Genomic DNA, 15,805 nt, shown 5'->3' with positions numbered 1-15,805 from the left:
CCGCACCCTGTGCTCATTAAAAAGTAACAGAAGTTCAGCAGCATGCAGCTGCCGGCGGTTTCCTACAGAAGCTGACAGCTTTCAAGAGCCTTCGAGGCTCGATGCCCTGGGGTCTCTAATCCCTGCCAGGCCGCTTCCCCGAGTGTGGGTGGGGAGATGCCAGCAGTTGGATGTCGTCATTTCCATGCAAGCTGATGGCTGTGCCGCAACCTGTGTTTTCTCTGTCTGTTCCCTCGTCCGCTCTCTGGCCTGATTACTGAAAAGTAGCCAATCTGGAACGAAACCCACCCATCGCCGTCCCCCAGCGCTGCCGCTCTGCGTGGAGTCCCAGACAGTGGGAGCCTCGGGACTTGGTCCTTGCCGTTCAGGGTCTTTAAGACCAGCTGGGCCGGGCTGTGTTCTTCCCAGCTGGCTGTAAATTGCAGGACACCCCTCCCCCTTTCCTCCGTCTATCACTGTGGAGTGCTGTGGCTTTGAGCAGTTGATCAGAGTAAGTCTTTGGGTAGCCTGTGGGGCCCTGTGTCAACCGGCCACCTTGTATCTGTTGGGTGGTTCTGCCTGTTTCCCCGAACAGGCTCTGGCACCTCAGCCTGTCGGCCCCTTGCCCAGCCTGGGATCCTTGGCCTGAGGGATCCCCAACTCCTCTTGCCTGTGCAAGCTTTGCTGTTTTCCTGAGGCCTGGCCCAAACCCCCCTTTTCCATGAAAACTTCTGTGACCCAGCTCTGACCATGGTGAGCAGTCCCTTCTTGGAGTCTCTTTCCCCTCCTAGCAGATGGCTATAGCATCTCGTCCTACCGCATCCACTTGGTTTTAATGAGGAAGGTAAGTGAAGATCCACGTTCCCTGACGTGCTTGAGTGAGAGGTGAGAGTGAGGAAGCTTCTAGAACTATCCCTCTGTTTTGCAGCTGAGAACAGTGTTCATTGGGGGGTGGTCAAAGGCCAGGAGCATATTCAGGTGCATGGAGGGTGATATCCCTCTGTAAACCCTGTCTTGAGTAGTTCCCTGCAGAGTCCCTTACGTTTTCCAAGTTCTTTACCAACCAGAGTGAGTTAGGGTGTTTTTATTGACTTTGCATAATGATTTTCAGTCAGCCTCCAGTAAAGAGTAAACTTCCTTCATGCATTTAAATGATATAATTTATAAAATTTGATGTATGCCTCATTTTGGGGATATATCAATTGCTTAAAAATAAAATAAACACCCGAAACGCCCTGCAGTTGTGGTAGGAACCCCCAGCTAGATTGCAGGGCCTCATAGGCGGGGGCTGCCCTGTGGCTGCTGGTCGTCTTGGTTCTGGCGCTGTTCATCGCCGGTGTTTTGGTTGGCTGGGGGGGGGGGAGAGACGTTCTTCAGGTGCTTTGAACTTTGTGGCATCTCTCAAGCATTATTCCTGTGCGGCTGTCTGGCTTGAAGTGATCAAGTCATAAAATGCACTCAGAAAATTAGGCACTGATTGCTAGGCATTATTGATGCATGTGGAGCTTACAGAAGGCTGCCTTGGAAGTTACTTTTTGAGTTCTCATAACTGTATATACAACACATGGTCTAGTTTACCTAAAATGATATATCTATATACACACACACACACACACACACACACACACACACATATAATGGGAGGCACAAATCTAATGTAGACTGTGACGTTTCCTTAGCTTTGTTACAAACTTGGGTTGATGCTTTAATTTATTCGTCTTAGTATTTGTAGCGATCGGGGGAATCCTATCTTTGGGGTTTGTCCAAGCTGTCCAAACCAAGTGTGACTACCTCTGTGCTAATTCGAAAGCTCTTGATTTTTTAATAAAGCCTTCTGAGCAGGCTCAGCCATTTGCTTACCTAAGGATGCTGTTGACTTTTGTGGCTTGCATGTTAATTTCTGGTAGAAGAAATCCTAGCTTGCTACCTTGATGCAAAGACCTGATGTGTAGTAGTAGTTAGCTGGATGTTGCAACCTCATCCTTCTTTATAGCAAATAAATAATTTGTAGGTGAATAGTAAGTAAATGTCCTTTCAAGATGGTGCATTTTGAATTTTTTTCTTCTCTTGAGCATGTAACTTGGAAGGCTCTTGTCTCTCTCATTTTGCATGTTTTTGAACAACTGATTTCACTGTCCTTATACTCGTGTAATATATGCTATTTGGGAGGTTGAGAGCTGACAGAGAAAACTGTGAATTAGGAGACATAGAATACCACTGTGGGACCAGGAGGCTGCCACCAGCCCTGGTATTTACCCCTTAATCGCCTGTTAGCCTCCAACATATCTTATTTCCTGTGAATCTGATTGTAAAAAAATTAGCATTTCTTAGGCCGGGGCAGCAATTTGTGTCAGATTTCAGTCCATTTTGAGTGAAAACCAACGAAGCCTGGTTGGAAAACGGTGAGTAAATTGCTGTCCCGATCAAGGTAAATCAAACTCTGAGCATACGGTGAATGGCAAGATTCCCTGGACCTTCTGCCCCGGACAATCAGTTCATCTCCCTTGATGGTGGAAGGAGGCAGGGCCTGTCTCTTCTTAGAGAGGCTGAGAGTTGGCTGGTGAGCGTGGGGAAGACATCTACTTCGACAGGCATTATTAGCAGAGTGATCTGGGTGACAGCGTGAGGATAAATAGAGAGGAAGCTCGCCTTGGCACTTAACGCTGCTTTTCATCTTCAAAGCCATTTGCAGACGTGGTTCTTCCAGATACTCCTCCGATTCCAGGCTGTTATTTGCATGTGGCTTCTTAGGAACACAGAAGCAATGATTTTCAGAGCCCGAGTTTGGGTCCCAAATTTGCTTGTAGAGCCTTCAAGAAGAATCCTTTTGAGATTTTCTCATTTTGATTGAAATATTTTGAAAGGTCTTAGCTTAGATGCCTGTGCTCATTTTGAAATTCCTGGAGTGTGAAATGAAACAGCTTTCTCTGTGATTTAGACATGCTAGATTTTTCAAGGGTTGCCTACAGCGTGTCTGGAATTTTACAAGCTTTTCGTGTAGACCTTTGCGTTTTATTTTCGATCTGGGGCGTGTTATCTTTTCTGAGTCACGTAAAGAAATACCAAACAACTGCAAACCTTCTCCTGTCGCAGGGTAGCAAGCTTCAAATTGAGTACGTTATTAGTTAGTAAAAACATGATTTTCTCAAACTATGTGAAGGCAGATCAGTTTGGAAGGTCGTCATCGGGGGCTCTAACTCCAGAGAGCCCTTCCTGGGTAGGGAGCCTGCGTTGATGCATGGAGATAAGAATGATTCCTAATGCTTAGGTAGCTTTGTTGCTGCAGTGTAAAGTCTCACTTTTTCATCTGAGTTTGGATAGTTCAAGTTGCACAGTGATAGCTTAACATTTACTGTGTCTAATAAGACAAAATGAAGATGGAAGAGTGGTATATTAGAACTGGCTTAAGGGAAGAAGAGAATTAATAGACTCATGCCTGGAAATCTGAAATTGGAGCTGGACTCATCATCGTTATTGCTTTGAATCTAACAGGAAGATCTTCTTCATTCTAGCCCACGTTTGCCTAATCTCAGGAAAGAAACTGATTCTGTCTCTTTGGGATGCTTGATTCTGAACCAGTGACAGGGAAACACTAAGCCCTTTTGTACTGGAATATGGGTGAATCCTTTGTGTCATCTGACCAAACTAAGAGCAAAGACTTAAAGTCACTAACCTTGGGATTTCCTCCCTGGATGACCAAGCGAGTCTCTCTGCAGTGATCCCTATAATCAACAACCTCCACCAAGTGCTTGGAGATACCAGTCCATCATCAGCCTTTTAATTCCCTACTCTGAAACATGAACAAATAACAAAGTATTCCCAGACGACAGAGGGAAGCAGTGAATGTAAAAAGTAGAAACCAAAACTAAGAGAGAAAAGTAACTTCTATGAAGGAGAGAAGAAAATCTTTAAAAAAACATCATTCATAGTCTCAGGGATATAATAGAAGATTGTGCATCCATGAAGCAAGAACAGGATAGGATGGAAAAAGGGAATATTATGAGAATTAAAGAGAGCTTTTAGAAATTAAAATGTAACACTCAACAGATGAGCTAGTGGGAAAGGTGAGGGAATATTCCAGAAGGTAGATTAGAAAATGAAGTGTTAGAAAGTAAAGGGGAAAATTAAGGAGATGAAGAAAGTCCAGCATTGGAGGGTCTATTAGAAGGAAAGAGAAGATGGAGAGGAGGAAATTAGCAATAATTTAAGAACATATCTTAGAACTGAAGAACATGAATTTCAATCTTGAAAGACATCACTCAGTGCCCTGAAACTCACAGATTACCACTAGACACATCTTTGTGAGATTTCCATACGTTAGAAGATCCCTCAGTTAGGATGGTATCAGACTTCTCAACAATGGAAGCCCGAAGGCAATGGAGAGAAGCCCTCAATTCTGGTTATTTTTCCAACTTAGAATTCTTTACCCACCTAAACTGTTGGTTAAAACATGAGAGTAGATTAGAGACGTTTTCAGCCATCCAGTTTTTCGCGTAAATCCTTTCTTAGGAATCTACTGGAGAGTGTGCTCCGTCAATAGGAGGGAGGACACCAAAAGGGAAGAAGACAAGAGATCCTATAAAAGCGGAAGGGGACTCCAGATCTCAGGATAACACCTGTGTTCCAGGCACAGAAGCAGTTAGTCTAGGTTAGAGCAGAAAAGAAGGCCCTAGTAGACATTACTTGGAGGTGAAATTAATAAAATATCTATTTATCTCAATTTATGGAGAGTTTGTGGAAAATTTGGATTTGTATCCATGATAGATATGTAGAAAACTCATGACCTGGAAAAAAAAAAAAAACAAGACCATTATTAAGTACAGGGAAAAGTTGTGTAAGAAAGACGTCGTCATAGTATACTACGTGGCTCAGCTGTGGCGTGTCAACAGTGCCATAGTAATGCCATCATATCTACCAGGAAAATGAGAGTGTCAGGAAGGGGTTGGGGGAGTGTGGCCTTTCATGGAGCAGTGGTTCTCAAAGTGTAGTCCCTGGACAGCCGCGTCAGCATCACCTGGGGACTTGTTAAAAATACAGCTCATCAGGCATTGACTAGATCTTCTGAATCTGAACCTCTGGGGGTGTGGGGCCCAGGAATCTGCATTTTGACAAGTCCTCCCGGTGATTCTTCCGCACCTTAAACTTGGAGAAGCCCTACAGTTTGATGAAATTACAGGTGATGTGATCTCCTCTCTTCCATTAGAGGTTAGGCTTATGCTGGGTCCCCCTATAGTTGGGGGATTCCTGTTTCACAGAACTAATTTTCCTCACAGTTTAAGCTCCTTGGTCAAAACTAATGTGAAATGTGATTTTTTTTTTTTTTAAACAAATTGAAGACAGCACTTTGCACTATGGATGTCTTTTTGATAAAAACGTAGAGCACCTACTGAGTATAGCAGTAACAATCCAAACATCCTAATTATGAGATTATTAAAAAGGAGCATAATTTGCTAGGATTTGGGATTGGCTGTGTATCAGCGACCCAGAGGTCGAGTGGTGTCAACACGAGAGAAGAGAGAAGCTTATTTCCCTCTGATGTAGCAGCCTTGTAGTCTCAGAACCCAGAACCAAGCTTCCTGTATCTTCCGTCTTCCTCTTCTTCTTGGGGGCAGTCATCTGCACAATCCCAGATCCAGGGGGTGATGGGCAGAGCTGTGCCCTTTCCACGCTATATTGAACATGTTAATCCTGCAAGACTACCCATTGGCTGGAATTTGGTGACTTGATCACAGCCAACTACAAGGAAAGCCAGGCAGTATAGAGGCATGGTAAACGAATTACGTTATTTGCCTGATAATAAAAATGAGACTCCCATTTCAAGTCATGTTTTCAATGAATCTTAATGACACGGGAAAAATGCTTTCTATGTAATGTAAAATGAGAAATGGGTTAGAATTCTATTTATGAACTGAAAAAAAAAATCCACAGAGATAAACTATTAATATCTGGAGAAGATACTGTAAATATAAAATGATCCCCGGGTGTTCGAATTACAAGTGATTCTAATTTATTCCTTTGTGAGTTTATTTTCTGGGATGTCTCCTGAAAGGGTGCCTGTCTTTTATGGGAAGGAAGAAAAAAGTAGACATTGTTGAAAAAGTCAACGTGTGACACATTAGTTGCCAAAGTGAGTGAGTTTTGCAGCCACCTGGATGGACATAAAGCCTCGGCGTGGAGTTGTCACTTGTCCTTGCAGAGTTGTGTGAGATTTCGCTCTGCTATGCCTTTGGGAGCATGCTCTTCGGTATTTGTATTCTCCTCGTTGAGTTCTACTTAAAGTGATGGATTTGGTGCATTTAAACCGAAGTCTTATTCTATAGTCCCAGATTGCCTTCCTGTAGCCTCTGGTTAGAGGCAAATGGATACAGTGGAATCCTTGAGGAGCCATAGAGACTTGAGCACACTTTTCCCCCCTTTAATAAGTGTTGTATAAGCCACTGATACTTAACTGATTTATTAATAGCTAGTGATACTCATGGACCTTTTTTTTTTTCCTTTACAGAAAATCTTTGTACCTGATGACATTTTTGAGGTGTAATGATTTTCTTGAATTTATAAATACATGAAAAAAGAAAATATGACACCTGTAACAGCATTTAAGGTTGCTTCTCCTTTGAAATCGTATTTATATAAAAGCACAGCCCATTCCATAAAAACCTGTGCTGGGTTAGGAAGTTTGCCATGAGTCATTTGTGGAATATTAGGGGGAAACTGTTAAGTCTCCATATGAAGTTTCTTAGGTTTAAAAATTCCTGTGTTTTCTTTTAACTAGCTTGACATTATTACATTAAAACTTTTAAGAGAGCCAAGAATCGATGGTTATTTAGGACGTGTTCCAAACTCTGAAATTCAGCTTACGGGCACAGTGGTCTAGCCGGGCTGTCCAGTGCTTCGGCTACTGGCCACATGTGGCTGTTTAAATTCAAATTCATTAAAATTAAAATGCAGATCCTCAGCTGTGCTAGCTTTATTTCAAGCGCTCAGTAGCCACACGTGGCTAGTGGTTACCGCGCAGGTGTAGAAAGTTCCATTAGATAATGCTGATCTAGAGATACTGAAAACACATAATAAGCCACCAATAATTTTTAATTAGTTTAATATCTAATGAGTGTTCATTAGTGCTCATACATATTTGTATGAGCCTTCAATTTTGACAAAATGTCCTAATGTGTGTGTGTTTTAAGAAGGGTATGGTGTTCCTAAAAGATATTTTACTAGTTTGTGAGTCGTGGAATATCCCATTGGTAGGTGTAATCCACTGTATTCTTTTTTTTCTTCATCTATGCTTGACCTGTTGCTGATTTAACATTCTTTCGACGTATGAAATGAACGAGAGCATTGAATGAAGGAGAGATTTAAAAACACCACGTTGGTTCCAGCTGCTCCTGGTGTCTCTGGGCTCTGCCGTCAGTGAACTAGACGGCCGGGTTCCGTGAGAACGGGCTCTCGCTCTGCCTCTCTTGGTCATACTAGAAGGCAAGTGAGGAATGGCAGTGATATTATAGGGAACGTCTTGTCCCTATTTCTAGTTTGCACAAAAGCAGATTATTTGCAAACGTCGATACTTTGACTGGTTTTGCTAAGAGATTACGTGTGACACTCGAGGGCTTTCTTACTGAGCCGTGTGGTGCGGGACCCCCGTGTGTGATGCCGAGGTCGCAGAGGGTTTGCTGCTTCCCTGCACTGAGGCAGAGGCGGGCCTCGCCCCATGCTTCCGCGGTGGACTGGGAATAGAAATGTAGGTTCTGTTTGTTGGTGAAAAATGTGTCCATCTCCCTGGTGATAATGACCTCTAGAAAACTGATGGTTTTGCCATGCTGCGACCTTTGTTGTTGACCTTGCACAGAGGTGCACCCTTTAGTCTTCATTCCTGGTATTTTCTCTTATCGACATTACATTGCAGCCTAAATGTTGCAATGAAGTGGTGGCAACACTGATAGGATCACGTCATCTTTAGAGAGTTTCGAAACAAGTTAATGTAATTCTTATAATTAAAGTGCTCTGATTTTTTTTTTTGCTTTCTTTCTTTCTTTTTGGTTGCTCTTAGGTAATTCTTCCTGCAGGATGAATTAAAATAAGGGGACGCTTACTCATCAGGAATGGAGAGCGGTTTGTCAGTTTCCAATATGCAAGACCCTTCATCTTCGCCCTTGGAAAAGCGTCTTGGTTCAGCAAACGGAAATGGAGACCTTGATTCAGGTAGGATTTTGTTTTCTAGATCCACCTGGCTTTTTGATATATTGGCCGATATCTTTCTGAAAATGTTCAGGAAACAATGGGGCAACATTTCTACCTAGATCTGACATTCTGCATGTTCCTGGGATTTGCTGTCCGATTTATTTATTTATTTTAAAATCAGAGTCTTGCTCTGTCACCCAGGCTAGAGTGCAGTGGCACCATCATAGCTCACTGTAACCTCAAACTTCTGGGCTTCCTCTTCATTCTCCCCAGTAGCGAGGGCTACAGGTGCATACCACCATGCTTAGCTATTTTTTTTATGTTTTGGAGAGATGGGGTCTTGCTATGTTGCCCAGGCGAGTCTTGAACTTCTGGCCTCAAGCGATCCTCCCACTTTGGCCTCCCAGAGTGCTGGGATTACTGTTGTGAGCCCCCGAGCCCAGCCTGTAGTCCTATTTAAAAGGCTACAGCAGCTTTAAAGTTTATGCAGGATTTGGGTCAGATTAATATTCCCATGCTAAGTATAGCAGGCTCAATTATAGTGAGATGACACATCACTTCAAAATCTCAGTGGCTTAAAGCAGTAAATATTTATAAATCATTACACCATCTCCAGCAGACCTCACTGTGCACCGTTCTCCAGGGTCGGGTGTGTCATGACCGGGAAAAGCAGAGCTAGAAGTCTTGAGCCAGCCATTCGGTGCTCTAGCTCAGAAGAGACAAATGGCTATCTTTGTCCAGCGTCCGTTGACCAGAAGTTGGTCATATGTTTATGCCACAGCAAGGGAGACAGGGAAACAGAACTCTCCCCCATGTGCCGGGGAGAGACAGGAGAACTGGGTCTGCCTAAAAGACACAAGACATTTGCAAAGTGTTGAGCACGTCTTTGAGAAAATTCTATCGTGTGAAAGAAAGTTAGGTGGTCGGGGTTTTTAGTAAAGTGGTTCTCCCTTCAAAAAAGCTGAAAAAACAAAACAATCCCCCCCTGCAACACAACCTTCCATTGAATGTTAATATTTAACTAATGAATTTACAAATGTATCTTTTTCTAAATGTTTACACAAATAGCTGGGTTTATTCAAAAAGAATACTTTTTTTTTTTTTTAAAGGATTGCCCTTATATGTACATAACAACAGATTAAATAAGGACAATTTAACTGTCTGAGTCATAATCATTTGCTGGGGTGAATTCTTGTAAAAAACGTTGCTCATTAACTCAGTGGGAGGCTTGAGCACTGTCTAAAGAAGTTACAGAGTTTGTCTTCACGTTTTGATGAGACCAGTCAGTGACAGGATCACAGATCGCTTGATAGCATTGACCTTGTTTGATGAAGTTTATTAAATTATATCTGTATCTGTAAAACACCTGGGAAACCCTCAAATAAGTGCATGCCTTAGTATGTTGAAAGAGGTTAATATCTGTTTCAAAATCAGCTCAGCTGCCCCAGGTTAAGATTTTCTACACGTACAGTGTATTTGAAGAAACGTCTTCTCCTACAGGGAGAGCCAAATCGTTATTGCCGGATAGAAATATGGAAATTCTTTTCCAAGAAGGCAAAGTCCCACAGACTGAAGGTTCATCCTCATTATTCTACTTCTATTTAAGTACAGATTTGTCCTTTTAAAGAAGCCTTTGTTGTTTCCCGAGTGACGTTATTTTTCCGTGTTTGGAGATCCTGAGCTGTCACTGTAGTTTTGTAGTAGATCATCTGTGCACGTTCGAAGTCTGTCACTGCGTCATTCTCCGTGGTATGTTTTCAAAAGTGCATCAAGAGCCAGCTGTGCGTTGGCTTTTCATGGTCACGCTGCTGCTATATATCTCTCTAGCTTAGTAGGATGCTGAGATTCATTAATGATAATCTGGTGTCAGGAAGATGATTTGTACTGACATTTCCTTGAGGCCGATTCTGTGCGTGGGAAGTCTAGAGCCACAATCATCCTGTCCGCGGCTGGGGGAGTCCGTGCCGAAAGCCCACGTAGACTCACTTCTTGATTAGTTCCTTGCTCTTGGGGGCGGGGGATGGCCTAAAACGTACAAGATGTTCAGATCTCTGATAGAAATAGTATTTCTCAATAGCTCTAAATTATCTTAACGTTGTTCAGCTATTGGCTGGGATCCCACACCCCTTCCCCTCAAGGGGGCTAATCTGCCCTTTCTCCTTGGAATCCCTGTGTATGCTCGTGCAGGGAGGAGAGTTTTAGATGACGCTACAAAGACAGACACTTCTAAAGCGGAAATAAATTGAAAGTAAGGATCTACGACTTGGGAGCGTGCAGAGGCTGACTTCCTTGTAGAAACTCAAATCTCATTTTGAGCATTGAAACTATTAATCAGGTGTGATTCTTCAAGGAGCTTCTTATTATTTTTTCCGACCTATGAAGACACAAAATGTTTTCAGTTCTGGAATCCCTCGTGGGGATGTTTTGTTCTGGGGCCAATGGGGGCGTGCTTGGGGCTGCGCAGATTCTTAGTGCTCGGGGTCTTTTCCTGGTGAGAGCTTCCAGGGGTGGGGGCAGGGGTGGGTTTCCATGTCCCGTATTCCAGAGAAGGCACGTCCAGTGTTCTCCAGCCGGTTCTGAATTGACTGTTGAACGAGGGACGATGGCTATATGAGCACGTGTTCAGACGACATGGCAGGCATCACAATTTCAGGTCCTTGACTTGTGTTAACTCCCTTCACCCTGCCACAACGCACTGCCGTAGCTGCTTTTGTTATCCCCATTTATAGATGGGTGAAATGGGTGGTGTGTCGGACGCAGGATTTCATCTCAGGCGTCCTGAGACACCCGGGGAGCCTGCCCCTTCGGTGCAGGGACGAGGCATCAGTCATCCTGACGCACACACAACACGCACACACACATGTGTGCACACACATACATGTGCACACACATATTACGGGACAGAGGCACAAGTCTGATTCTTTGCATTTTTTCCTGCACTCCACGTCCTGTGCTGGCTGATTTGCATCTACCCAAAAAGCGACTCCACTTACATGACCACCGCTCTTCTCTGAGAAAATCATGGGATCAAAGAATGGAACAACCTAACCGGGTTGCTCCGGGGTGTTTTTCTCTTGGGTTATTTGTGTCTCCCCACCCTGAACCCCAGCCGCTGTGATTCCTTGTCGTGAGGATCCCCGGAAAGGAAAACTTCAGCTGAAAACTGCAGACTCTGAGTCCCATTGCAGTTTTTTTTTTTTTTCCCCTCTCTTTTCCTAAGGAAAACTCACATCATAGCCAGGATTAATAACTGTCTCCCACGTCCTGCAATGGGCACAATATCACATTCCGCCTCCTCCCAGGAAGGCCGAGTGCGTGCCTGACGTGAGCACGGGGAGATGGAGTAGACGGGGCAGACGCATCCTCAGGTCCACGGAGAAGAAAGTGCTGCAGGATTCTGAGTCTTAAGTGGCCATGGTCAAAGCAAGCAGAACAACAGGCGAACGCAGAGCTCCGCAGACTCCTTGGCACTGTTGTTACAGGCCTGCTAAGTGTCACTTCCTGATGAGGAGTGTAGATAAAGCCGGTCGCACATTTAGACGGCTGAGCCTCTGCGTAGAGAGAATTATGCTGGAAACGTGGGCTGGATTCTTTTTCTTTTGGCGTTGGGATTATATTAACTGGAGAACCGCAGGCTCTTCCATTTGGGAAGGAGAGGAGTCAACATTCTTCTTAGAAAAACTCAGACCTGGGAACTTCTTGCTGCGAACGAGTTCTATGTGGCTCAATGCTCTTCCCTTTTTTTCCTAACCTCTTTGAATAGTTGCGGCTTCCCCTGGCTAGCTGATTTTTATGTGTGTGTGTGTGTGTGTGTGTGTGTGTGTGTTTTTTCCTTTTCCTTTAGAAAAACTCTGGCCGTCTGGGTAGCCCTTTGTGTTAGGAGAACTATCCCCCCACCGTGGCGTGGTCTTGCATTTGTGAGCTTAGGTCTAAGGTCAGCAGTGGGCGACTGTTCCTTTCTGTCTAAGCTATTGCTTATATATACTCACAATTGAACTAGTTTCTAAATCTTATGACAGTAAGAAGTGACTGTCAGCATTTAAAATAAGGAAGATTCGATGTCTTCTTTCTTTCTCTTTCCACATTCAAAACAACGCCCAGCACATAAGCATGTGCTCAGAAAGAACTGGGTTCATCCCCAATCTGCCAATTCTCAGTCCCTTTACTGGGTCCTGGGTACAGGCTTTAATATTCAGCCTTGTAAAGGGAGTCTCATTTGAGATTGTAAAATTGTACAAACTCAAGATTTTATTACTTAAAAAAAAAAAAAAGCGATGTATGGGCCACATGTTTATCCCATTGTTCACTGTGACTTCGCTTATACTCCGACTTCTAGTAAGGTATGCTTTTTATGTTTATTACGAAACATGCTGGTTCCACAAATAGCTTTCTGTTTTCTAAAGCTGGACGGCTGCTAACGAACACGCCTGTTTTCTTTTAAATTGTGAAATTTCCTCCGTCTCGGTGCACGGTCGGTTTTCATGACGTCATGGGGAAAGGCGTCCCGCTGGGTCACCGACGGTGGGGGAGACTGTCAGAGTTTCCTTGGTAAAAGGTTTATGGGTTTAAGAGGTTTATGAATCACCTATAAATATTTGCACCGGGTTTATGAGACCTCTCCTCATAAACATTGTGTGTGTTTATCTGTTGCTCGTTGAGATGTCTTTGGAGAGTCAGCTGCTTAGGGCACGCAGACCCCAGCAAGGGTTATATGTGACAGATTTTAAGAGGCTGTATTGTGATAACCTTAAATTTTGTTCATGACTTTGTTGAAACAGCACAGAGCCATCAGAGCTCAGTGTAAAGGTTTTGATTTTTTTAAATCCCGCCCTGGTCTGACGTTTGGGGTACTTTTTAAAGTGTTTTCCCTGGGCCAGCACAGAGTGACGGGGCTGACTGTTCTTCCTGACACCCTCCGGGGACATCCAGTGTCACCCTCTGTCCCCATGGTTAGCTTGACCGAATAAATGAGCGTACTCTGAAGTGTAGAGCCCGTTATGTTGGGAAATGTCGTTTGTAATGAATGACAGTTTGGTGGAAGCACAATTTTTGGTAAAATACTAATAGCATAGATTAGAATTGTACGAAGAATAAAGAGCGGCTACCAATGGTCTCAAAGTCAAAGTTGAGAAATCTGGGCTCCGGTCACCCCTGATTTGAAGTGATAGCATTGTTGAATTTTACTGGGTGGTGGTGACGCGGTGTGCTGGTGGCCTCCCATGCCACGTGCTGGTGGCAGGCAGTTTGTGACGGTTCAGCCTCGAATCGAATGTTTGTGATGTGAAGGGACAACTCGCCCGGCAAGATGGCCCGTCCATCTTTCAACCGCGGTCGTTCTCAGAGTCCTCTTGCCTCCTTCGGGCCAGGACTGAGTTTCATGCCGACGTCTTCCCCGCAGGTTTGCAGACAGGTTCTGGGGGCGCAGCCCACTCCGTTCTCTCTGTCTTAGCCGCCTCCTGTGTCTTCTCTTTGCCTGGTGTTGGCTGTGGAGTGTTTGAATGCTCACCAACACGGAGAGACAGGTGGGTCCGCCTTGAAGTGTGCCTTGGATTCTGCAGGTGGAGAAACGGGGTGCTGGTGGTTTTTGATGCGTGGGGTGCAGCAGGAGAAGGAGGGGGAAGGTGCTTTGTAAGAGCCCCGGCTTTGAAATCAGACAGCCTGCGTTGGGTGCCCGACTCCGGGCTGGGCAGCGGTGGCTGTGGGTGAACCCCTCACCGCTCTGAGCTCTTGCGATGGCTTCTGTGATTGTCCGTCCATCAGGGTTCTTGGAAGGCTTACGAGATATTGCATGGAAAGCGCTGTTTTAGTCCACTTTGTGTTGCTGCGACGGAATACCAGAGGCTGGGTAAAGAGAAGAGGTTTATTTGGCTCACGATTCTGGCGGCTGGAAAGTCCAGGTTGGGGCAGCCACGTCTGGGAGGGTCCCACGCTGCTTCTGCTTCCACTCCTGGGGAAGGTGGAGAGGATGGGGGTTGGGCAGAGAGATCACATGGCAAGAGAGAGAGAAAGAGAGAGAGAGAGAGAGAGAGAAAGAGACACAGACAATATGAGGAAGCCAGACTCTTTTAACCAGCTGCTCTCAGGGAACTAGTCCATTTCTTGGAGAGCCAGACCCCACCCCCGCTGGCGGGCATGAATCTATTCATGAGGGACCTGCCCCCTGACCCAGACACCTCCCACCAGGCCCTGCATCGCCACATCGAGGATCAAATTTCAGTATGAATTTTGGCAGGACAGGCTGCCTCCAAACCACAGCAAGCAGGTGGCAGAGAACTGACACCCAAATACAGTGCTGCTCTGAGGACCCTCCGGGGAGGGGGGTGGCTTTGTGGAGCCAGAAGTGTCCACACGAGCTAGCACAAGGGGGTTGGGAGGGGTCTGGTTGAGCTGAGGTGGGACTAGGAGGGTGGAAACAAATTCCGGACTTTCTCTGCAGCAAGTTCGCTATCCTCAGACACTGTGACACTCTGCTTGGACACAGGCAGATAAATGATGCTGAGTTGACGCCTCTGGTGCAAGAGAAAGCAAATTTGGCAGTCGATGCCCTGTGCTGTCTGGAGTGGGGGGAGTGTCGTGGGCAGAGCCAGCAGGTGCTTCCCTGAGGTGTTTTGCAGAAGGTGACACCTTGGGTGTGCTTCTCTGTGTCTTCAAAGCTCGGAAGTCCCTGGCATCACCGGTCCTTAGCTGGGGGCTGTGGGACCCGATGCCTTTTTTGGGGAGCACATTTCTGCCTGAAGAGCTTCAGCCCCTGGGTGGAACAGAATGTCGGGAGAGCTACAGAGGGAAGGTTTTCTCCTAGGATGGCTTTTTCTTTCTTTCTTGCACGTTCGATTATAAGTCCCTTGACTGGGGTAAAATTGAAGGAGGTGATTCTAAGCAACTTCAGCTTAGAAGGCAAAATCCAAAATAACTTTAGCATCTTCTGGCTTTACAAAAATTATCCTCTTCTCTCAATTTCTGAGACGGTACAGAGTATTAGGAGAGAATTACCCTTCCTACTTACAAGTTAAAATTTTTTAGTAGAAAAAAGGTAGTGAAAGCCTCCAAAATAAGGCTTTCCTCTTAGACCCAGCTGTCCCTAATTCTCCTGGCCCCCTGGGCAGGACAGACACCGTTTCTGCACTAACTGCATGGCTGAAAGCAGCATTTACACCTGGCCGGTGAAGTAGGCTCCTGCTTATAGAACATACACAGGTTGGACCTCAGCATCCATTGGGCCTTGTTGCAGGAGAAGGGAACCCAGATTTTCCAAGCTCTCGTTTGCCTGTTTGGACAGCTCCTCCGGTTGTACGTTGGTTCCTTATGGCAGCCTTGCAAATAGGTTCAAATACCGTGTACACCTTACTATTTCTTTCCATTTGAAACCACGACTTCATATGTATGCTACCTGTCCCTGCAAATGTGTTATTTGGTGCTTTTCAGTTATACAAATTACATCTTACGTACAGCCTTAAAGGTTTTGGGAATTGCCTGGTCTGTGCAAATTTCAAATGGTTAGCATTTTAAGAGCCCGGGTGTGCATCTGATTGTCCTTCTCTTTGTTCCGTGGGATGGGAGGGGCACACGTCTGTTGGTGGGTGCTGCTGCGTCCGGCCGAGAGCTCCATCTCCGCAGCAGGCGAGAGTCGGGGATCCTGGAGTCGGGGGAG

The 15,805-nt window shown here is 45.1% G+C and overlaps 1 protein-coding gene across 1 annotated transcript in view; it reads left to right on the top strand.

Moving 5' to 3' along the window:
* Positions 1–15,805, top strand: part of SFMBT2 (Scm like with four mbt domains 2) — a 151,314-nt gene that overhangs the window by 10,426 nt on the left and 125,083 nt on the right. Inside the window, exon 2 of the mRNA XM_069458629.1 lies at positions 8,027–8,178. Within this exon, the coding sequence (XP_069314730.1) occupies positions 8,079–8,178 (100 nt within the window). The 5' untranslated portion in view covers positions 8,027–8,078. The remainder of the gene's footprint in view (positions 1–8,026; positions 8,179–15,805) is intronic.

Source organism: Eulemur rufifrons, chromosome 25, assembly GCF_041146395.1.
Source record: "Eulemur rufifrons isolate Redbay chromosome 25, OSU_ERuf_1, whole genome shotgun sequence".
Classification (NCBI taxonomy): Eukaryota; Metazoa; Chordata; class Mammalia; order Primates; family Lemuridae; genus Eulemur; species Eulemur rufifrons.
This window is presented reverse-complemented; position numbering and strand designations above follow the sequence as displayed.